We start from the raw sequence: 24,315 nt of genomic DNA, 5'->3' as shown, positions 1-24,315 counted from the left end.
ATCTTCTAAATTATAACTTTCATTTTTTTAAGGAACAGAATTGAATTTCATCTTTTCATTCAGTAGCCTGATAAATTGTTTCAGTAGTTTTTCAGATTTGGATGAACAGTGAAATGTAGGGCATCAGTGCCTCTTCACTACCCCCCACCCCCACCCCCACATACATTTGAGGGATGAACCCAAGACCCTGCACATACTAGTCAAATGCTTAAGCACCAAAGTACATTTGCAAGTCCTCAAGCTCCAATTTTTAATCACCTAAAATATTTACAATTATAATTCCAGGGAAAGGTGACTCAGCAGGTAAGTGCATTGGTCTCTTGCAGAACAGTTTAGTTCCTTGTACACATGTTAGGCAATTTACATCCACCAAGGATTCCAGGCCCCTTTCTGGCATCTACATGCATGTGTGTACACATAGACGCATGTGAATGAAAGTAAATTTTTAAAATCATAATCCTCACAGCTTTCAAGTACCCAGTGCATTGCTGTTGGTTGTGATCACCATGTTGTTCAGTAGACTGATCTATTCTTCATTACACTTCAGACTGCCAGCATCTTTAAAAGTTTCTGAATTTCCTTGGAAAAACTATTTCTACTTTTTTTCACTTTCATTTTTTTAATGTCTTAATGTGAATTATTAGACTTCATATCTGGAATTTAAATTGAAATATATGTATCTAAGTTTGCTTCTTTGACTCTAGATAGTTTAAGATTCTTTTACATTATCTTAAAGTACTGTTGTTAGAGTATGACCTTCACTGCTAATTCTTGAAAATCTTTCTTAAATGCAAAGGTAATAAAGTGGGTTTTTTTTTTTTTAACATTTTATTTCAGAAAACTGAAAAGAGTGAGTTTTTAAATTTCTTCTACAACCATTGCATGCATGTCCTCACAGCTCCACTTTTGACCAATACGTCAGAAGACAAATGTGAGAAGGGTAAGTTCTCCTGTTTATTTGCATACGATGGCCATGAAGTATTACTTGGTGCTTTATATGACAGGGAAGTTATTTCTGAAAGATGTAAAGTGCAGTATGAAGTCATGATTGTCCTTGTTTGAGAGTGTCTTTGGTAAGAACTATTGATGCATAATTTGTGGGACAAGGGTTTTCTTCCTAGTGTATATTTTTTGTTGCTTCTCCATATTTGTTGCATAAGTTATTCTCATGACTTACTAATGACAAGTTCTAGTTTATAAATTAAAGTGGAATGGAGACAAAGATGGTTTTGAAGCATTGTGAGTAAAGAACTGTTTAGGCATTTGTAGCTGTATAGGTCCAATTTGGCAGCAGTTTTTGGTTTAGTAGAGTAACCAACTAAGAGGATGCCATGGTCAGATGTGGCAACGGGCTTATAATTTCTGTACTGAGAGGTGGAGGGAGGCAAGAGGTTCAGGAATTAAAAGACAGTTCTAGCTAACTAGTAAATTCAAGGCTAGCCTGAGCTATGAGTCTTAAAGGAGAGAGGGGAAATCAATCAAGACAATGTTTATGAAATTAATAAAAGTTACAACGTAGGCATACCCCATTTAATTACTCTAATTGCTATCTGATTAAATACCCTAAAGAGAATTTTTACTTACATGATAGGTTTAGAACAGTTACTATATTATTTATGATAGGATAAAATGAACAGATTGTAGAGTATCTATATAATGGAAGACTGCAGTTAAAATAATTGAAATGAATTTTGGTATATCAACTAAATTATCAAAACTGCTAAGGTGGTGGTGGCATACTCATTTAATTCCACCACTCAGAAGGGCCAGAAACTGTTTGGGGAACAGGGGTAGGGAGGTGTTAGGTAAGCTTTAAAAAAAAGAAGGAAAAAAGGAAGCATGTTCCAGAAGATTTTTGTATGTAAGTTAAAATAGTTCATTTTTCATGGTCATTTTAACACTTATACCATATGCAAATATATAGCTAGTACTGTTAGTAGATATATATGTACTGCCTTTGTTGGGATTTTCTGTGTGCCACTTCACTGCCTCGGTCTCACTATGCCACAACCTTAGTTCCTAAGATAATGCCCAAGAGTTTTGTCTCCTGTACTGGCTCTGTTCTTGTGGTTTGTGTATTTCATATTTGATTTAGGTTTACTTCTGTTGAGATCTATTCATACTGATGTCTAGGTTCCTTGGGTATTTTAAATCTGGCATAGATAGTATTCTGAGTATTAGCAGTTTAATCATTCTTCTTCCTGTGTACATTTGTTTCAAGCTTTCCCCAGTTGTAAATAATGTTCCTGTGTGCATTGCATTTTTCTGTGCAAATGAGCTAATACATGCTCTAGAAAGTATCCTTTTGCCAGGCACATATTTTTAAACATAAACACATTGTTAAAGTATGCATTGCTCTGAAGTTTTAAACTTCCCGCATTTTGTGTTTTTTAATGTGATGCAGAAATATATCCTAATTGTAAAATGGTGAATAAAAAGAAAAATATGTGTCTGTCTTACCTGTTTTTAATCTCACCTTTTTATCAGAGCACTTTCACTGTTTCTATCTTCTTTGTCTTTGTTATCTGTGAGACAGGGTTTCTCTGTGTAGCCCTGACTGTCCTGGAACTCACTGTGTAGACCAGGCTGGCCTCAAACTCACAGAGACCCACCTGCCTCTGCCTCCCTGCCCCTGCCTGGATTAAAGGTTTGCGCCACTATGCCTGGCTCACTACTATTATATTTTAATAATCTACCTCTGCACCTAATTCTGTAAAAGATGTATAATATTCAACCAGAGTAAACAACTCAATAGTTATTATGAAATTAAAAAGAAATTATGATTGAGGTTGTTTGTATATTGTGAAATATTAGGAAAATGTAAGATTGTTAGCTGAAGTAGTTGATTTTAATTTTTCTTTTAAAGATAATATGCTTGGATCTAACAAAAACAATACAATTTGCCCTGGTAAGTAAAAATAAATATTTTATGAGTACAAATTATGAGGTTTTTCTTAATCAATATGTTGGGGGGGGGAGTGTGGGTGTGTGTATGTATAGATAAGAGAAGTATTTTTTAACATAAAAATAAAATCCAAGGATAGACTTGCCCTTTTATTATAAGGAAGAAAGCCTACTTTCCAACTATAAATGATGAGAAACAGATTGTTTTCTCTGTAAATTTGTTGTTGTTTTAACATTGCTTTGAGAAATTATTATCTGTAAGTTGATAATTCAGTTCTTATATTTTAGATGTAATTGACTACCATCCCTTAGGATCCATACTTTAGCACAGTGCTATACTTGGTCTATGAGTCTTCATCTTTTACCATTTGCTTCTCTTTAGAATATGCATTCAAGGTATGGGCCTGATGGTATTGAAGCTATGTGCATTTAAAATTACATTCTTTCTACCAGCCTTATCAAAGCCCCAGGAGAAACAACAGAAACCTCTAGGAGAGCTTCCACAGGAGAATGTTCAGAGATTGAATTAAAGTGATTTCTTGACTTAAAATAGAAAAGGGAAAACAATATAATTAATGGTACAGATCACTGTTTTAAAATATCTTTTGTGTGGGTCTTGAAAATGGCTTAGCAAATGAGCCTGGAAACCTGTGTTCCATCCCTAGAACCCACATAAAGGTGGGAAGGAGACATTATCCTTTGACACCCCTCCCACCCCCAGGATTCCCACACAACATCACACACAAGCACAGTAATATCCTTTAGAACTTCCCGTAGAGCCAGAGAGATGGCTCAGCATGAGAGCACATTCTGCTCTTGGGCAGAAGATCTGAGTTCACTTTCTAGTACTCATTTCATAGCTCAAACTGCCTGTAACTTAATCTCCAAAGTATAAGGCTGTCTTCTGGCCTTCAAAGGCACCTGCACTCATGTGCACAAACTCACACAAATATACATTTACTTAAAAATAACACATCTTACATATTTAAAAATAAAAAATATGAGAAACTTTCATGGTTGAGGACTAGTTCTAATTTTGCATCTGGTTATACTGGCTGTTACAGAACTTAGTTTGGAACAAGTAAGACTCTCTTCTTGCACTTGACGTAAAAACAGTCAAGTTTTATTTTGTGTGTTTGAAGGCCATTTTGTTAATTAAAAGAAGGCTGCATTATTTCCAGAAGCAGTCAAGATCCATAAAATGTTTGTGTGGACTACAGAGGCTCTTCTCTTCCAGAAAAACAGAGTTCAGTTCCTAACACCCACATTGCACAGTTCACAGCTACCTGGAATACACTCTCCAGGGAACCCACATCTTCATCTGGTCTTCATGGCATTAACACACATCGGAGAATAGGAAGGATATGTTCAAGTGTGTAATATTCCTGTTGAAATCAAATAGTTATACTAGATGGCATTGATTGTGTTAACTTTTTATTTGGCTAGATTCTGTAATTTCCTCTCAGGGTAGTGTTTCTTTTCTAAAACATTATAAAATGATTATTTATATTAAGTCTTTGGTAGATATTAAAGTTTGATGTACAGTCGTTTCATGAAGCAGAGCATCTTTAGAAGGGTAACCAAAAAAAGTAGCTTCAGTGATCTGAATAGCATGGATTGGTGTATTCAAGGTGGTTACTGAAAACAATCTCAGTGAAAGTTTTTGTTTGATACTTAAATAGCAAAAAAAGATAACATTTTTCTTAAAGATGGCTTTTTTAAAATGTCAAACTGCACTGGGACTGCACAGACAGCACAGTGGGTAGAGAGTCCATGTAGGCTGTCTTCTGGTCCCCAGACCTCAGGAGGTAGGAGAGAACCCACTCCTGAGAACTGTCCTCTGCAACCACACTAGCCTTCCATGCACACACATGAATAAATTTAAAAGAAATTGCATTGAGCCACTTCAGGCAAGAACTTTTGAGGCCTTTCCTCCTTTCATGGATTTGTTCATATTTGCAGTGATAGCACTAAGAATACATTGCGAGGAAATAGTCTACATATATAAAAGTAATATCTATGTACCCCTTTTAAATTATATAAAATGTACTTTTGCTCTAAGATATAGAATGTATTTATTCTCTTTAGGTGTATTATATTTATTCTCACTGGATATCTTTCTTTTGTAGATAATTATCAAACAGCACAGCTACTTGCCTTAATTTTAGAGTTACTCACATTTTGTGTGGAACATCACACATACCACATAAAAAACTATATCATGAACAAGGACTTGCTAAGAAGAGTTTTGGTGTTGATGAATTCAAAGCACACTTTCTTGGCCTTGTGTAAGTAACACTTTAATAAGCATTTTTGTAAAAATGGTTTAAGAAATACTTTTTAGTAGAGGTAAGTGCCAGTTCATGTGAAGTCATCTGCTTTTTAGCAGTGTGTGTGATGTTAATGAGATGGCTAAGAGAACCGACTGCTTTTGCTTCGTGTTCTGTTATCTGAGGGCAAAAGCAAGAGGAGTGGGACATAGTGGTTTCCCACATGCATATTGCTTACATTTAGATTGAATTGAATTATCCTAGGTTTTGTTGGAATACAGTACCATGTGCAGTAACAGCATTGCTTGATGGAACTGTTCTGGTATGTTAGAGCTTCATCAAACTATCATATTTTACATGTGTGTGGGTTGGTGGGTGTGTGTGTGCACACCTGTACCTCAAGCTCATTATGTAGTAAAGGGTGGCCTTGATCTTTCTAATATTCCTTCTTTACCCTTGAGTACTGGGATTACAAACAAGTGCTATGTATCCAGTTTATGCAGCTCTGAGTATTGAACTGAGGCCATTGTGCATGCCAGGCAATTCTACCAGCTAAGCAACAATGCCAGCCTTGTTTGGTACTCTTAATCCCCCTATCCTCCTTTATTTTTAGGTCCTTAAAATGGTCCTTAAAATGATCACACCTGTAATCCCAGCAGTTGGAAGGTGGAGGCAGGAGGATCAGGACGAATTCAGGATCATTCTACAATACATAGCAATTCATACATTGGCCTGGGACATGACACCTTGACTCAAAAGGACAAAACAAACAAGCAAAAATTTAAACAACGCTAACAGCCTGTGGTTTTTGTTTATTTTTTTTTCTGTCCTGTACAAATGTACATAAACATTCATACACATACAGGGGTTTTTTACCTTTATGAAAATTAGATTGTGCTAGTACATTTCAATGTCCTTCACTACTGCAAATTATTTGGTTTTATTTTTTCTTTGTAATGATAGCTAAATAACACTTCATGATATGATTTCCACAAATGTTTTACCATCTAAAGCATAGATTACAGAATTGTATTTGCTTTTTCACCCATTCCCAACTATACTATGTCTAGTACAAAATCTTTTATATGCTATTGTATTTCTGTAAGATTCACAATGATAGGATTGTCAGGCAAACTTTTTGTTGTTGTTTTTCGAGACAGGGTTTCTCTGTGTAGCTTTGGAGCCTGTCCTGGAACTCACTCTATAGCCCAGGCTGGCCTCAAACTCACAGAGATCCGCCTGGCTCTGCCTCCCGAGTGCTGGGATTAAAGGCGTGTGCCACCACCGCCCAGCGTTTCTGTACTTTTTCATATATTGTTTTTAAATTTCAACATCTACCTACCTACCCAGGTTACTTTCCCAAAACCTGAAGCCTTGCAAAAGCTAAAGCATTTGGCATTTTCCCAGCATCATATAATGCCACACTATGGATGGATGGGTGGGTGGGAGGGAGGGAGGAAGAATGATAGGATGGATGATAGGAAAAAGGGGTGGGGGCGGGGCGGAGTAAGGCCTCACTCTGAAGTCCCAAGCTAGCTTGGAATGTATTACATAGCTCTGGCTTATCTTGAATTAATGACAGTCCTCCTGCCTCTGCCCAGTGCTGAAATTATAGTCAGGCCACTACTCCCAGCTGTATTTGCTAATTTTTGGGGGGGAGGGGTGTTTTCAAGATAGTTTCTCTGTGTAACAGCCCTAGCTATCCTGGAAATCACTTTGTAAACTAGGCTGACCTTGAACTCACAGAGATCCACCTGCCTCTGCCTCTCAAGTGCACCACTATGCCTGACAATAATGCTAATTTTAAAAATAGTTGTCCAGTGATGAAATGTGTAGATTTGTTCTAATTTGTATTACCCTGATAGAATATTTTCATATATTAACATAATTGTTGAGGATATCTCTGGAGCTGCCCCCTCCAAACCCCCCCCCTAAGAAAGCCCGCCACACCGAGGCTCCATCCCCAGGGTCCCGCCCAAGACTCCCCCTCGTAGTTCCCCTCTTGGCTCTCCTCTTCCTCTGGAAGCACTCAAGAATGTTCTGCTCAGATTAAACATGGATTTACTAATTCTGCCTGGTCTGACTTACTGCATCAGCAGCGGCGTTACTACCAGGGGATTTAAACTTTTCAATAATTTTTATATATTTTTTGAAATAGTCTCGTGTAGCTCAACTGACCTGAAACTATATGGCTATGGATGATCCTTATACTAATGCCTCTACCCCCAAAATGTAGGTATAGGTCTGAGTCATCATTGTCAGCCTAATTTGCATTTTCATCTGTTGTGAACTGAGGGTTATCTTTTTCATAGAACCTTTTATGTATTACAGTTTATGTTTTAGGAGGAGATGTATCTTTATTGAGACTGGGAAATGTCTCAGTTGAGACTTGCGAGCACAAGGACTTGAATTTGATTTCCAGAACCCATGTGCAGGGCTGGTGGTGTGCACATTTATAATACTACCTCTAGGGAGGCAGAGACGGGAGGATCTTTGAGGCTTGTTGGTTGGCCAGTCTGTCCTAGTTAGTGGGCTTCAGGCCAATGAGAGGTCATGTCTCAAGGTGGATGACACACCTAACACACAGACATTCACATATTGGCACATACACATTTTAAAAATGCTTCATGGTTTATTATAAATTTAGTTTACCTTCCTTCCATTTATGTTTGGAGTCGTCATGCTTAGGAACTTTTCTATGTTGTAAGATAATACAAATATTCTCTTCAGTATTTTTATTATTTGCTTTTTGTGTTTGCTTGTGTAATATATATGGAATGTATTTTAGAATGTGGTATGATAGTTAGCCACCTATGTCAACACCTTCATTAAATAAACTTTTTCCATGGAATGAAAATGCCACTTCTACTATATAGTAAATTAATAAAACACTTGTACCTTATTTCTGCAATATATATTATTTAATCTCATCAGATGAAATGATAACAGTATTGTTATAGTTCTAGAAGATTTAAATGCCTGCCTTTTGAGTTTGCCCCATTAATTTTCATATTTTTCTTGGTTATCTATAGACATTTATTCTTTTTTTAAAAAAAAAAACAATGATTTATTTTTATGTGCATGTACATTTGTGTGAAGGTGCTAGATCCCCTTTAACGGGAGTGACAGACAGTTGTGAGCCATCATGTGGGTGCTGGGAATTGAACTCAGGACCTCTAGAAGAACAGCCAGTGCTCTTAACTGCTGAGCCATCTCTCCAGCCCCCTAGACATTTATTCTTTAATGATAACATAAAAGTTATAATCAGTTCATCTCATTTTGGAATTACATTGGTATGCTAATTTTGAAAGAATTTATGTTTTCATGTTAGGTTTTCCATAAATAGTCCTGTAGATGATTACATATTGTACCCATTACGTTGATAAACCCTGATTCGATGAAATTCAGTATGTAAATCTTTGTATTGTTTTCATCATAACAGAGCAGAGCTGTTGCAGCTATAGTTGGAAAGTCTCCTGGTTCATTCAGCAGCAGCATAGAAGTCTGTGCAGTGTGTGTACATGTTTTGTTTGTATTGGGAGGAGTTGGGGGGGGGTGCGCGTGCACGTTTTATACCAGGCACAGTTTCTTCATTTATGAGTTTATGTCTTTAACAGAGTTAAAATGAGAGATACATAAAATTTGTAAGTCCTGGCTAATGATATCTGTAGAAGAAATTAAACTAAGGGGGAAGTTATAGGGTAAAAAGTATCAACACATAAAAATAAAGGATAAAAGTTGCAGTGTTTGATGTTCTGTAAGCATTTTAGCAATAATATTGCTAATTCTATTTGAATAGTAAAAGCTAATTAAAGAAGGGAATGCTGTTTTCAATATTGTAAAATATGAAATGCCAAGTTATAGTCCTTAATTATTACTCTTGTTTTTTGTTAGCAAATGTAATCTCTGATCTACCATAATTCATACATAATTGGCCAATAAGGAAATAATGTCATAATATGAACATAGTATTGATTCACAAGTGAGTGTTCAAGACAAAAGCATCAAGAGTAGTTGGAGATCTGCATTCTTCATTGAAAAGGTTTTAAATGTTTAGATCTGTTATGTTACTGATAGTCTCTTTGATTGGATTTCAAGAAAATTAAAAGCAAATATCTGCCCCCACATATTCCTACCCTAGAAATGCAATGGTCTGTGCCACACGTTTGCCCACTCAGCCTCCCAATTCTGGGCCTCCTGTACTGCATACACTATCCCTGCTTTAAGTATTACTAGCATTGGCATTCTACAGGTAATTCTCACTCTGGCGTGTCTTCGGTGTTAGAGAATAGGTTGGTGGAATCAGTTCTTTCCTCCCACCTTCAGGTGGGTTATGGGTGTTGAATTTGGTCACCAAGCCCTAATCCACTGAGCCAATCTAATTGTGATTCCTAAACTTTTGTTGTTGTTTGTTTGTTTCAAAGCCCCTTTTTTCATGTACTATTTTACTTCTTATTTTGGAAAAATTTTAAACATTGCTTTATGTCAAAAATATCTGTAAGATAACTTGGGTAAATTCACTAACCCTTTTTAAATTTTTTTAATTAGGTGCTCTTCGCTTTATGAGGCGGATAATTGGCCTTAAGGATGAATTTTATAATCGTTACATCACCAAAGGAAATCTTTTTGAACCAGTTATAAATGCCCTTTTGGATAACGGAACTCGGTACAATCTCTTAAATTCAGCTGTTATTGAATTGTTTGAATTTATAAGAGTGGTAAGTTAATATTAAAGCTCTCTTAGTAATCATATATAAACATAATTTTATATAAAAATAAAATTGTATGTAATCAAATTGAGTTTTCATCCTATATTCCTGAAATTACTTATTCTATTTGTCTTAGAATCTAATAAATTGAAATTTTAAAAGTCACTTTTTATTCTTTCTTGTACATGGTTAGTATGACAGTGGTTTCTTTGAGGTGGGTCACTGTTGGGGATCATATATGGGTCCTTCTATGTGGTAGGTAAGCTCCACCACCAGGTCACTCCCTAAACCACTATTGAAAATTAGGACATTTAAAAGAAAAGTGAAATTAAAGTCTTGTAACTCATATTTGCTCATTTTTCTTGGGAAAATTTTTAGGATCATGTGTAGCATGTTGGACATTTCAAGCAAGACATTCTTGTGATCTATTGTGAAGCAGCAGTTTTCTATCATAGGAGTAATAATGTATGAATGCAAAAAAATTGAAGTTTTTCTTTAGTAGAATTTTATACAAGATGCTTAACAGTAGGATGGAATTTTAAAATTTAAAGGATGAGAGAACCGGGAAGTTAGAAGTAATCCAGCTGCCTTTTGTTACAGTTCAGGAAACTGAGGCAACAGAAATGACTCCTCCTAGTGAAGCCTTAGGACAATTAAAAGCACATGCAGCAATTGCAGCTGTGGCCCAGCACTTTTTTTCTCATGAGAAGAGCGAGAGAGAGTAGTGCACACATACTGGAGATAAGCTGATCCCTACAGTCAGCACAACCAGTTCACCTCTTGTGCATCTAGAAATACTCGAGTCCTTTCATCAAGGAAATGGCCACGTGAAAAGAATGTGAAAAGGGGGAAAGCTAAAATCTCATTCTCTTATTTTGTTTCTTACAAGTCAGATTTCTAATCATTTGTTGTTCCTATATGGAGATTATTTAGCTAACTCAGTTGTTTTTCTAAGAGTGGCCGCTTGCCAGGAGTACAATTGTTGAAGAGTTGAAGAGGACAGAATTTAGTTTAGCCTTGGAAGACAAGCAGCATAGTTGATTGTCTCAGCTGCTCTCTGTTCTGCCTTTTGTGAGCTTTCTATGGACTTAGATCAGTTTTTCCTTTAGCATTTTGGTAAGATGCTGATAAAATAGAGTTTACACCTCTCTCCCAAAGCCTTTGATAGAGTTTATTTTTTTTTTCCTGAAAATTGATGTTTAATATACTGAATCTTCAACCTTAACATGTCTTTGTTCCATTTACAACAGTTGACCAAAGTAGAAAATGTAGAGTTCCAGTTAAGTAGTTTGTCCTGTTTGTATATACAATAAAATGAAAGGAATCTGCTTATTATCTACTTAGATAGGACTTACCCTACTTTGACAGCAGTTAAATAGGAAATCATTAACATTTACTGAACATATAGACTTAACATTTGTTTTCTAATAAGCTCTTAAGGCCTAAATTTTGTCTTTTTGTAAAATGAGTATAACTTATTTCATAGGATTGTGAGAATCATATATAAAATTGTAAAGGTGTTCTTTAAATTATGAAGTAATGTATAAAGCACTAAGACATACACTAAATCCATTGCTTTTCAAATGTTCTTATAGCCCCTAAAGGGCTCCAGTGAACTGCCTCTCCTTGCCCAAGTTCTCTGTGGAGTCCTGTCCTGGCTCATGTATAAGGAATCTAGGACATTTATTTTTAGAAGGTGATTTTGAAAAACCTTTTTTGATCAACTTTGGAACTATTCAAGTTTTTTTTTAAATTTTTCTCTCAACAAGTATTATATTGTTTTATAAATATGAATTTATTGCCTATACAGGAAGATATCAAGTCTCTTACTGCACATATAGTCGAAAACTTTTATAAAGCACTTGAATCGATTGAATATGTTCAGACATTCAAAGGATTGAAGACTAAGTATGAACAAGAAAAAGACAGACAAAATCAGAAATTGAACAGGTATTGTTTAAGTGTATTTTGTAGAAAGCAAAATTAAGTACGAAATTGTCCACAGTTTAGATCTTAACATGTGAAATATTCTATTTGCATAGAATATTTAGTTAGGTCAACTGTCCTTCTTGTCCCTTCTATTATATAACTTAATACTGTATGTAGTAACTCAAGATGGATTCTTAATTTAGTTTACAACATGCATAAACATTTGAAGAGTTCTCTGACTACATCGTACATGATGACTGAGATAATTTCGATGTACTGTACATCATAACTTAAAAGTACATTAGTTCATCCTGGTATTTATCCTTCTCAGATTTATCTGGTCATGACCTTGTAGTCATTAGTCAATATCGGTAATATATTTCTTACAGTGTACCATCTATATTGCGTAGTAACCGATTTCGCAGAGATGCAAAAGCCTTGGAAGATGATGAAGAAATGTGGTTTAATGAGGATGATGATGAAGAAGGAAAGGCAGTTGTGACACCAATCGAAAAATCTAAGACTGAAGATGATTTTCCAGATAGCTATGAAAAATTTATGGAGACTAAAAAAGGTACTAAAATCCTGAATGTTCATATAGTACTGCCTCTCTGTTAGTAAAACTGACAGCCTGAATTTAATTCTCAGCACTGCACACACACACACTCATAGGAATAATTAACCTTTACTTGTTTGGGAAAGTCTAGCCAAGGTTTGTAAAACAAATACAGGAATTGTATGCTGAATTATACTCTGTTTTTAAAGTAATCCACATTTTCCAAAATATTTTAGATGTTTATATTTAAAAATGTTTTCCTTGAAAGATGATATTTTTGGTGCTATTCATTTTGGGTTTAAAAAATTTCAGTTTATACTATTATTTAAAGCAAAGTCTCAATGTGTAGCCTTGTTCTGACCTAGAACTCACTGTAACCCAATCTCAGCTTCTCAAATGCTGTGATCACTGTGTATGCCACTACACCTGTCCTCAGAAATTTGTTGTCTATACTGTCTGAGCAGACCAGTCTTGGCTTTGTTTCTTTACGAAAATGAATTTCATTGAGGATTTTCATTATGATTGAATTGTTTGAGTGCTTATAATTAAGTAACTGAGACTATAACCAGAGATGTTTAGAAAACTCTACCTCTGATATTTACAACCTGAGCAAATTGAGCTCAAAGAAGTAACTTTGCTTTTTGAAAGTTCTGCTTTTATTAAAGTTGCTTAAAGATATAATGGGGGAAGCTGGGCATGGTGGCATACACCTGTAATCCCAGCATTCTTGGACTGAGGCCATAGAAGCACAGTGAACTCAGTCAGGCAGAAGACCCTATCTCCAAAAAAAGCAAAAACCCTCCCCTAACCTCAGCACTCCAGATGTGGAGGCAGGAGGATTAGAAGTTGAAGGTGATCCTCAGCTACAAAGCAAGTTTGAGACCAGCCTAAGGCACCTTAGACATTGCCTCAAAGGGTGAAGGGGTGAATTCTCCTTCTTGTTGTATAGAACTAAGATATTGCTTGTATCTTTTAATTCTGTGTCCTAAAGAACACTGACCTGCAAATACCCTTTGAATGTTGAATAAAAATTTATGTGTTGAAAGGCAAAATTATCTCTTGGACGTATTTTGAATGTGACATATTCTACAGGCATCTCTTCTTATAAAGCTCATTCAGTTGACTTAGTACATTTTCTTTCAGCTGTTCTCCAGTCTCATTTCCTATTCATGTGTGCCATGCATTCCACACAAGGGAATTATTGGTGTTCTAAAGAACATTATTTACTTTTTATTTATGTAATTGCTAGAGCTTGAACTCAGGGCCTTGAGTGTGTTTGGCTAGTGTTCTGCCTCTAAGCTATATATCCCCATCCTAGAACAGGTGCTTTTCTTTCAGTCTGTAGAGATACTGCTCTCAATATTGTCAAAAGAAGCAGAAAGGCCTGCTTAAGTATTTCATCCATTGTTGGGTGCATGCTGTTAGGAAATGTGTTCACAGAATATTAACCAGACTTGAAACGGGTTTGGACACTTAGACTATAAAAGAAATAAGTGGACACTTACACTAGAAGAAATAAGTAAAGGAACGTTGAGTTTTTAGGGAGTGAGTTGTCTTGAGGCACGTGAAGTGGTGACTTGTAAGGGGGTCAAGAACTCAGAGTCAGTGAGTGGAAGACAGTAAGAGAACTCAGACTGTGAATGACTTTCTAAGTAAACACTGAGTTAAAGCAGTATACCTTCTACTGTAAGAAGGTTGGTTCTGCTCTGTGAGGTTCCTAAGGTCCTGACCAACAGGAATATGTATGTACCTTGTACTCTTAGAAAGCAGAGGCAAACTGCTTTGATTTAACAGTATTTAATACAGACTCCATTTTACTTTTGCTTTAGCAAAAGAAAGTGAAGACAAGGAAAACCTTCCCAAAAGGACATCCTCTGGTGGCTTCAGATTTACTTTCTCCCATTCCCCCAGTGCTGCTAATGGAGCAAACAGCACAAACAATAAGTCTGTGGTGGCTCAGACAACACCGGCGAGTTCTAATGGGTCCTCTTCCAAAACTACAAACTTGGCTGCATCAGTAACAGCCACTAAGGTACGTGAAATAAGCACTACACACACACTTTGCCTTTTCCATCTGTAAAACTACTCTGTTGAATCAAGATGATTAGATACAAATTTCAAAGAATGAAAAAGTTATGTTGTTCTCAGAAGCTGACTCCCAACATCATTTGCAAACTCTTAAGGTTCACCTTGCATGTCATAGAAATTTTAGGATAAACATTTTTTTTTCTTCTGTTCTTAGGACTTTTTGGTCATTTTATTTAGCTAAAGTCATAATATATGTGAGCATATTCTCCCTCCCTCCCCAAGCACCAGCTCTATATTGTGGCATTTAAGTTGGTTCTGTTACATCACTGGTCTATTAGTGTTATACTTTAAAATATTTTGTTGAATAAATTATTAATGGAATGTCTTTATACACATTGTTAAAATCCTCTTCAAAGGTCTGTACCAGTTTTTGTTCCTGTGATCAGTGTATGAGTATACCTGGTGCAGTATAGCATTAACAGTGTTGTTAAAATTATTTTTTATCTCTTCACCAGTTGGGTAAGGGTATGTGTGTGATCTCTTTCCCCAGTATGTATCTACTAACAGTAGTAAGGTTGAATTTGCTCTTCGGTGTTTTGTCTGTTCATAGTGCCTTATAAAATTGGTTTATATTTTTCTTAATTTGAATGATTTTTTTTTTCAGTTAAGAGTATTAGCCTTTCTATAATTTTCATAGCAAATGTATTTCTCATTGGTTTAATATTATAAACAAGTTTATATTTCAAACTTCTTCATTTGTCTACCTCTTTTAAACTTTCACAGTTTTCATTATATGAAACCATCCTTTTCCCCCTAGGAAAGGCATAATTAGCTTTAAGAAGTATAAATACAGGACAATTGCTGGTAGATGAACAAATATAAGGATATATTAACATAGTATGAAACCAAACTTGATTCAGTCTGAGCACTAACATTGTTTTAGTTAGGGTTTCTATTGCTGTGAAGAGACACCATGACCTTGGCAACTCTTACAAAGGAAGACATTTAATTGGAGTGGCTCCCTTACAGTTTGAAAGATTCAGTCCATTATCATGATGGGAAGCATGGCAACATACAGGGAGATGTGGTGCTGGAGTAGTTAGCTGAGAATCCTACATCTTGCAGGCAATAGGCAGTCAACTGAGACGCTGGGTGGTATCCTGAGCAGAGGAAACCTCTCAAAGCCCACCCCCACAGTGACACACTTCCTCCAATGCCATACCCACTCCAACAAAGCCACACATCCTAATGTTACAGTCAAACAACCACAAACATTTAAAAAATTAAAAATGAGCACTCAAGAGACAGAGGTAATCGGATCTCTGTGAGTTCAAGGCCAGCCTGATGTACAGAGCAAGTTCCAGGATAGCCAGGGATTCACAAAGAAACCCTGTCTCAAAAGCAAAAAACAATTAAAAAAAAATAGCCAGCATGGTGGCAGATTCCTTAATCCCAGCATTCTATAGAAAGAGGCAGAAGCAGGTACATTTCTGTGCTTTTGAGGCCAGCCTGGTCTACTTAGTGAGTTCTAAGCTAGCCAGAGATACGTAGGGAGACCACTTAAAAGTAAATAAGATAAAAACATAAAGAAGATCCAACTAAAGAGAATGCATGTTTGTTTTTTTTTTTTTCTTTTAAGTCTGAGTTTACTGTTGAACAGAAATATGTAAGTAAGCTCTTCTCAGTGTATCTTCAGCACTGTCGTGAGGCAAGCTCTTGGTTAGAGCTCCATAAAGTTGTATTTCGGTGAGATCCAAGCATTTTCTTTTTTCTCTTTTTCCTTTTTGTTTTTCAAGACAGGGTTTCTCTGTGTAGCTCTGGATATCCTGGAACTTGCTCTGTAGACCAGTCTGACCTTGAATTCACAGAGATCTGCCTCCCAGGTGCTGAGATTAAAGGAATGTACCACCACTGCCTGACTACATTCTGTGTTGTCTTCTCACTAGATAGCATTTAACAGTCTCATAATCTCAGCACTTTGACCAGTTTTCCATTCTGGTTTGTAGCTTGGTTTTTTACAGTGTGTGATATCTTATCAATAGGGTAGACAGCCAATAGCATGGCAAATGCCTGTTTTTTGTTTTTTGTTTTTTGGTTTTTTTGGGGGTGGGGCGTCTTAGAAGCCTCACTACTCATAGGGAATGTAGTTCAACCCTGCTACTAGGACCCCTCCTTAACCATTGCCCTAAACCTCCATATCTCCCCTCTGTCTTAGACTGTATCTCTCCTAGAACCCAGCTCTCTGTACTCTTTTTTGACTTAATGCTTCATTTTTATGTAGTATATCATGAGAGGTAAAACCTGAGACCATACAAGTATGAAAATGTTATTGTTCTAGCCATCTTGATTGACAGAATACAGTACAGAACCAGATTGACAGGCCTCTCTAAGGTCGAAGCTTACTGCTGTAAAGAAATTCTTCTTATTCCTCAGCTCTTTTATCTTTTTCCTAAAAACATTGTGGGTTTTAGTCTTATATTCTGAAATTAAACATTTATTCTTCAGTTTTAGAACATTTTCTATTTTTTTTTATTGGATGATGTTTTCTGATTGATCAGATGAGCTATTAATTAGCCAGCTGCTTTCTTGAGTTTAATTTCTTAACTTCTAGATAATTATTTTCAGTAACATGAAAGTACAAATGTACTTTTTACCTCATTGATGCCAAAATATATTTGTTCTACATCTTCTGGAGCAATAGATAAAACTAGTGCTGTTCTTAGAAAGCAAAGACTCTCATCAGTATAGAGTTTCACACCAAAAAATGATGAATACGCAGAAGTAAATTTAATTAGTTCACAAACTTGTAACAAATAATGGCCATATTTCTAAATAGTAGCTGATTCTTCATCAGTAGTGGCCTCTAGTTTTAGAATCAGTGTTAACTGCTACAGTTGAAGGCTGCAAAGGTATCAGCTACTAGTGAAATTAATATGAATGCTATAAAAACAATATATTTCCATTGTTTAGTATATAGCATCTCATTTCTATGGGAAAGAATGTTTACAGAATCAGTTGAAAGCAGGTATAGTGAAGCATGCCTATAAGCCAAGCACTCTGGAGGCCAAGGTATCTAGCCTGGGATACTATTGGAAAATCCTGTCTCAAAACAACAAAACCAGATTGAGAAACTTGGTGGATGCTAAAACAAACACTACTTCTGCTATAGAATAAAGAAGGAAACCCTATATATTACTTTTAGTAGGCTTTCCAAGTCAGAATGTTTAAAGAGATGAATAACTAACCCTGTTACTGAGAATTACCACAGTTTCTTGTAGTTACAAGCATCATAGCAAAGTGAACTTTACATATATCATTTCTGATTGTACATTTGTCTGCAATAGAATTTGCATTACCCTATTTTCAAGTGCAAATACTCAGTAAAATAGGAACAAATGGATAATTTCTTAACATGCTGTCTAACACCAAAAGTTACGGGTTTTTTTTGTTTTTTAAAGATTTATTTATTTATTATGTACACATTGTTCTGTCTATACATATCCCCACAGGCCAGAAGAGGGCACCAGATCTCATTACAGATGGTTTTGAGCCACCATGTGGTTGCTGGGAATTGAACTCAGGACCTTTGGAAGAGCAAGCAGTACTCTTAACCTCTGAGCCATCTCTCCAGCCCCCAAAAGTTAGTTTTGTACTTAGGAAATATTAGGGATATTCCCACTTAATCAGGAACAAGACAGAATGTTGCTGTCACTGCTATTATTTAACCATGATTGTAAGGTATTAGTACATTTACTGAAACAACCAAAACTATCACTGTATAATTTCTTATTATATGGTAAAATGTTGCATATTTCAAACTATATTTGATTATAATTTACTCTGTTGCAGTGAGAAAAAAAGATTATCCTCTTTTACAGTTAATTTAGTTAATTGTTTTGATCCTTTACTCCTTATGTGTCTGGTGGTTATTGGATTTTCTTTCATAAAAACAAAACAAAACAAAAATTAACCAGGCATGGTTGCACATGCCTATAATCCCAGCAGTTGGGAGTCTGTGGCAACAAGGTTCCAGCTTTGAAGACTGTGTGTGCTATATGCTGAGTTCCCATCTACATGACAAGCTCTTGTCTCAAAACAAGAAAACTCCCTAGAAGCTATGATTACCTACCTCTGCAGTCCAAGCTATTTAGGAGGCTGCCAGGCCAGAAGTATTATGAGTCCTGAAGGTCTCAGGAATTGGGGGAGGGGTAAGGTGGGGTGGGGAGTACTACAGAGGAGGAAGAATGGCAGGTTTTAAAAAGGTGTGAGATAGTTCAATAAGAAAAATTGTTTTCAGGGCTGGAGAGAGGGCTCAGCAGTTAAAAACAGGACCCAGGGTCAATTTCTAGTATCCATATGTCAGCTCACAACTGACTCTAACTCCAATTCCAGGGTATCTGACACCTTCACACAGATAAACATGCAGGCAAAACACCAATGCACATAAAATAAAAATAAACGACCAGGCGTGGTGGCTTATGCCTTTAATCCCAGAATTTAGGAGGCAAAAGCAGGCAGATCCCTGAGTTTGAGGCCAGGCTAGTTTATAAAGCAAGTTCCAGGACAGCTAGGGCTGGCTGTTATACACAGAGAAACCCTGTCTCGAAATAACAAAAATAAATAAATTTTATTAGAAAAAAGAAAAATTCTTTTCAACTAATACTACATATTGGTTAACCACATGCAAGAGAGATACTCAACTCCTAACTCACTTAATACAAACTTAAAAGACCTAAACATAAATACAGAGCTCTCAGAAAACAGGAATAAATAGCCATGACCTTAAATTAGGTAGTTATATATAATACCCAGAGCATATATGACAAAAGAGAAAAAGATGGCATCATGATCAGAAATTACATGGTATTAAGTAAAAAGGATAGGCCACCACATGAGTTGCAAAGCCTGTAAGAAGTTGGGTCCAGAGCATATCAAGGACTCTTACCAGTAATCAAACCCCAAAGGACATACACAGACATTTCTCCAAAGGAAATAAATATACAAATAACCTAAATAAGCACATGAGAAAATGTTTGTTATCATTACTGAGACAAATAAAAACAAAAGCACAGCAAAGAGCTGAAGGGATGGTTCCTAGGTAAAGAAAGCCCTTGCTGTGAGAAGGTCTGGGTTCAGAATCCAGGAACCCACACAAGGTGCCTTTGTTATGCCAGCATTCCCACTGCAATAGGAGGAGCCATGAGAATCCCCAGAAAAGATGGTCCATGAGCAAAGCGCTTGCTGTGGAAGCATAAAGATGATCCAGCTTCAGAATCCCAGGGACTCAAAAAAGGTGCCCTTTGTTATTCCAGCATTCCGCTGCAAGATGGGAGGAGCCATGAAAATCCCCACAAGCTTTAGATCAGCTAGCATGGCATATGCAACAGCAGGCCACAGTCTCTGATGTAAACAAGATAGAATGTGAAGATCAACACCCAAGGTTGTCTTCCTTACTTACTACACACTGCACATGCCCCATGGCAGAAATGTTTATACTCATACACATTCCCCAAAGATTTTTTTTTAAGTAACATAATAAGCAGTTCACACCCACTAGAACAGCTGTATTTTTTTTTAATGGACAAATGTTGGCTAGAATACAGAGAAATTGCAAGCCATATTCATTGCTGATGGGGAGGTAACATGAAATAGCAGCTTTGGAACACAGACTAGTAGGCCCAATTCCCACTCTCCCGAAGCTAAGCACATTAACTATAGGACCCAGCAAGCAGTCCCATTTCTACAGAAAAGTTGAAACAAGCTGTGTGTGTGAGCAGCATTCTGAAGACTGATTGTGAGTTAAAGACCATCATGGACTACATAGCAATCCTGTCTCAGAGAAACACTGAAAATATGTTGATTCTAAAATTAGTATGTGATTGTTGACATTATTATTCATAATGGCAAAAAAAAGTGGACAACACAAATGCCTGCCAACTCATGAATTGGGCCAATAGTGCTATTAGCCAGAAAAAGAAATGAAACAGTAATTAAGTGCTACGACATAGACTAGCAGTCCGTACAATGTATTACATGTTACATGAATTGCTGGGAATAAATCCTTCAGGGGTTGGGGGTGGAAGGCAAGTAGATCAGTGGTTGCTTGTACCCTGGAAAGAAGGAGCTATGGGGAATGGCAGTTAATGGGTTAGGGACGTTACTGGGAAGGAAGGTTGAAGATGTTAGAAATTAGGAGGGATAGTTGTATAACATTTTGACACTAAGAACACTGACTTGTACGCTTGAGAGGGGTCACTCTACTGTGGATTTAAAGCAGTGATTTGCTTTAGACAGAGGAGCTTGCTTAACTTAGTTCTTCCCCACTCTCAGGCACCAGGACCCCACCTACTCCCACCACCACCCTCCACTGACCTCACCATGGTGTTCATTTTTACAGCTTAACTCTTTTGTTACATCTGGGAAGTGTAGGCTTTGTGTTCTGCGAGAAGGCTTGGGGTTATGGGGAGCTGGTATTCAGAGTTTAAATTTTCCAATTTTTCAGTCTGTTACTCATTGCCTTAAGTACCAGATTTTTTGGAATTCATATTTCCTATAATTTCATAGTAACATGAAAGGATTTCTTGGCTGTCAAGAGACTGAATCTGTTTGGCCAGCTTGTCTTCCTCTTTTCCTCAGTGTTATGTTTTTATTGCCTGCTCTGTTCTGGAGTCTTGGGATAAATCAGTTCCATTTGCATTTCTTTATCCCTTGTATATGTTTAGTTCTTGCTTTCTTCCAGTTATGCAAGTTACCTTGCCTCTAGTTTTTCTATTAAAAAAAAAAATGCCTTGGTAACTTTCTTTTTTCTCATTTTCTTTGTAGATCTGTATCTTTTAAATTTACTTTCATTTTAGATAATTTAAGCACATAGTAAATGATTATAAGACTTCTAGGAGCTTTAGTCACTGAACTCTCCTATACAAATGTAACAGCATTGAAATCCGAAATCAGACAATGAAATCAGTATGTCCTAACACTTAAACCATACACCTCTTTGTTTTGTTTTGTTTTGTTTTTTGAGACAGGGTTTCTCCACGTAGTTTTGGAGCCTGTTCTGGATCTCGCTCTGTAGACCAGGCTGGCCTCGAACTCATAGGCTCTATCTCCCAAGTACTGGGATTAAAGGCTTGTGCCACCGCCGCCCAACCCTCTTTCTAATTCAAACTTAAGATGTGTGATTTAGCTAAGCCAGAATTAGGAATTTTCTAAATAATGCCTTCTTTAGTTCATAGACTGATAACTGCTTCTAGATGCTCAGAGTCCTTCTGACTGATATTACAGTGTTTTAGTTATTCTTTGTTACTTTCAGGACTATTTGTGTTTACTTATGGAGCCACTTATGAAGGACAGGTTACTTTGATTGATTTGTTTAGCTTCGAGAGGTACAAAGGGTTTGAACCCAACAGTATTAATAACCCCTTAACCTGTAGGTCATGCATAAATTTCATAGAATTGGTCCAAAATGAGTGCAATCCTGAAAATGCCGTTTTTTGCAGAGTGCCCAAACCCTGAAATATACCTCCTTATTTTTAGCCATTAGCTTTTTGAAACCATTTCTTGTTTTTATTATCTATCTCCAGCCATTTAAATTGTTCTTTAAAAAGTCGGTGGTAGCACATGACCTTAATCCCAGTACTCGGAGGCAGAGGCAGGGAGAGGGGAGTTTCAGGCCAGCCTGGTCTACAGAGTGAGTTCCAGGACAGTCAGAGCTGTTACACAGAGGAATGCTGTCTGGGGTGGGGGTGGCGATTATTCAATAGAATGAAAAAAAAATAATGTATACTTGATAATGAAATAAACTTACGTAAAAACTAGAGACTTCTCAGATGAAGTGAAAGAAATGAACTAGTTTATGTCCAAGGTGCCTTTCATCTTTTCTCCAGGTGTTGTTGGTCTTACTGTTTGAAGTAGGGGGAAAGTCATTTTCCTAATGACATTTTGTTAAAGTGAATTCTGAAGGCTCATGAAAAAGCCAAGAAACAGCAGAACAGCTGAGGGTGGGACTGCCACAGCAGTTCCTCTCTTCCATTCAGATGTCTCAATATCAGATATGCTAGTTAGAAAAATGCCTTTTAATATTTCTTACTGACTATATTTGTTCCGTGCTGTTTTTCATGCTAATTTGGTTTTTTTTTTTTTAAGGTTACATGTGTTAAGGCATGTTTTTCATTCTTCCATAGGGGAGTTTGGTTGGCTTAGTGGACTATCCAGATGATGAAGAGGAAGATGAGGAAGAAGAATCATCCCCCAGGAAAAGACCTCGACTTGGCTCATAGAATTCTTGCTGGGAGACTCCCAACACATGGTCTTACTAAAACGCTGCAGCTGCTCACTGAGCTCAAGTCTGACTCGGAAAGCTTTCTCATGGAACTCAACACACACACGGAGTAGCAGAGACTCAGTTATCAGATAGGAAAGTGTAGTTGTTTAAGAAAAACCAGGCTCCCTGAGAACTTAATTATTTCCTACTGATTAACGGTTTGCCTTTTGGGCTGTCCGAAATCAGAAGAGGAAGAAGAAGAAGGAATGATTGTTGGAGCCTGGGTGAAAGCTTCCCAGCGAGGAAAGTCTCAGGTTTGGGGGAGGAAGGGTTGTTAATGCAGGGTTGCTTCAGGGGGTCCAACCTATAGAACATCGTGAGACTTCAGTACCCAATAACATTGCTTGTATAATGGTGCTGGCCATGTTGTTGTTTTAATCAGCTGCCTCTTTTTAAAAAGAACTTTTTTATGTAAAACGAACTGAGCTGTAATTTGAAATGAAGTTACGTTGTTGGGACCATTTCTTTAAAGATTTCACAGAAGTCAGCCTTTGGTGTTTGACAGGACATATACCCTAGGTAACAGCACATACCAATTTCTCTACACCAGAGACTTCTAGTACATTCAAAAAACAAAAAACCAAGCTGGGTTCCAAATGGATAGTTTTCTTAATAGAACTTTCAAAGTCAGCACTTTAGAGGTAACAGCAGTATTCTGAAATGGTCCTCTTGAAAACTCAGGAGTAGCTAGAAGAGGGTGTTCCCAGTACTCCCCCAGTACAGTCTTTCTGCTTTCTCAGTAAAGTTAGGTCTGGGTCTTCTGGGGCTGCTGACAAATTTATAGAGACCAATAAAGAATGGTGCTGAATTAAGTGGCATTTACTATCCAGAAGCCATTTTATCCTAGAGTCACGCAGCATAGCATGGGAAGCTTTTCCACAGACAAGGGTGTAACATGAAAGCTGCTTTTTTAAGAGAGTAAAAAGCACATTCCATGTACGTAAATGAATTTAAAATAATTGAGGCAAACTATTAAGAGCTTTTATTTTTAGAACAGCAAGTTAATTGTAAATATTTTAATGTTAGTTTGCTCATCTGTGATCTGAGATCATTGCTGAGATGAGAAAAATGACCCCAAACTACAATTGAATGCATTGGGAAAAATAAAAATAAATAAAAATAAAAATTCCAGCTCCAGTCTTTCAATCAGCTCTGTAATGTGTTGTGGGTCCATTTTTCCTGGAATAGCTTAAAAGCAGTTTCCTGTGTTGGAGATTTTGGAGTTAATTTTAATTTTGGCTATTGTTTGGAAAAGATGGGCTGTCTGTGTAGATATGAAGTATAGTTTTTCCATAAAACAGATGTTTATTTTGTATTAAAAATACCACTGTACTTGTTTTACACCATTTGTATACATGTGGTGATATTGATGTAAAATTTGAGAATTAAAATGTGACCCTGTAATTCCATGATTGAGACTTGTGTTTGTTTTGTTGTAAATATAAGTAAATTCTATTTTTGAGATATGTCCAATTTACATTATCTTTTAAAAGCTTACAAAATCCATAAAGACTTGCTATAAACCACTAGGTCAGAAAGTCTTAAAAAGCAAGAGTCAACCATAAATACTGCTTACAGGAGGTAAACATTGGTCAAACA

At 36.7% G+C, this 24,315-nt stretch overlaps 1 protein-coding gene across 4 annotated transcripts in view; it reads left to right on the top strand.

The window, feature by feature from the left end:
* Ppp4r3b (protein phosphatase 4 regulatory subunit 3B) overlaps positions 1–24,128 on the top strand; it is a 58,111-nt gene extending 33,983 nt beyond the window's left edge. Inside the window, exons 9-16 of one of the 4 annotated variants that reach the window (XM_028891543.2) lie at positions 838–940; positions 2,867–2,908; positions 5,034–5,192; positions 9,723–9,892; positions 11,694–11,833; positions 12,223–12,386; positions 14,198–14,400; positions 22,577–24,128. In XM_028891543.2, coding sequence (XP_028747376.1) covers positions 838–940; positions 2,867–2,908; positions 5,034–5,192; positions 9,723–9,892; positions 11,694–11,833; positions 12,223–12,386; positions 14,198–14,400; positions 22,577–22,672 — 1,077 coding nt within the window. In that variant the 3' untranslated portion in view covers positions 22,673–24,128. Of the gene's footprint in view, positions 1–837; positions 941–2,866; positions 2,909–5,033; positions 5,193–9,722; positions 9,893–11,693; positions 11,834–12,201; positions 12,387–14,197; positions 14,401–22,576 lie in introns of all 4 variants that reach the window. The other 3 variants (XM_028891541.2, XM_028891544.2, XM_037208916.1) reach the window with 3 other exon arrangements.
* Positions 24,129–24,315: the final 187 nt, after the last annotated feature.

The sequence above is a fragment of the Peromyscus leucopus genome, chromosome 10, assembly GCF_004664715.2.
Source record: "Peromyscus leucopus breed LL Stock chromosome 10, UCI_PerLeu_2.1, whole genome shotgun sequence".
Lineage (NCBI taxonomy): Eukaryota > Metazoa > Chordata > Mammalia > Rodentia > Cricetidae > Peromyscus > Peromyscus leucopus.
This window is presented reverse-complemented; position numbering and strand designations above follow the sequence as displayed.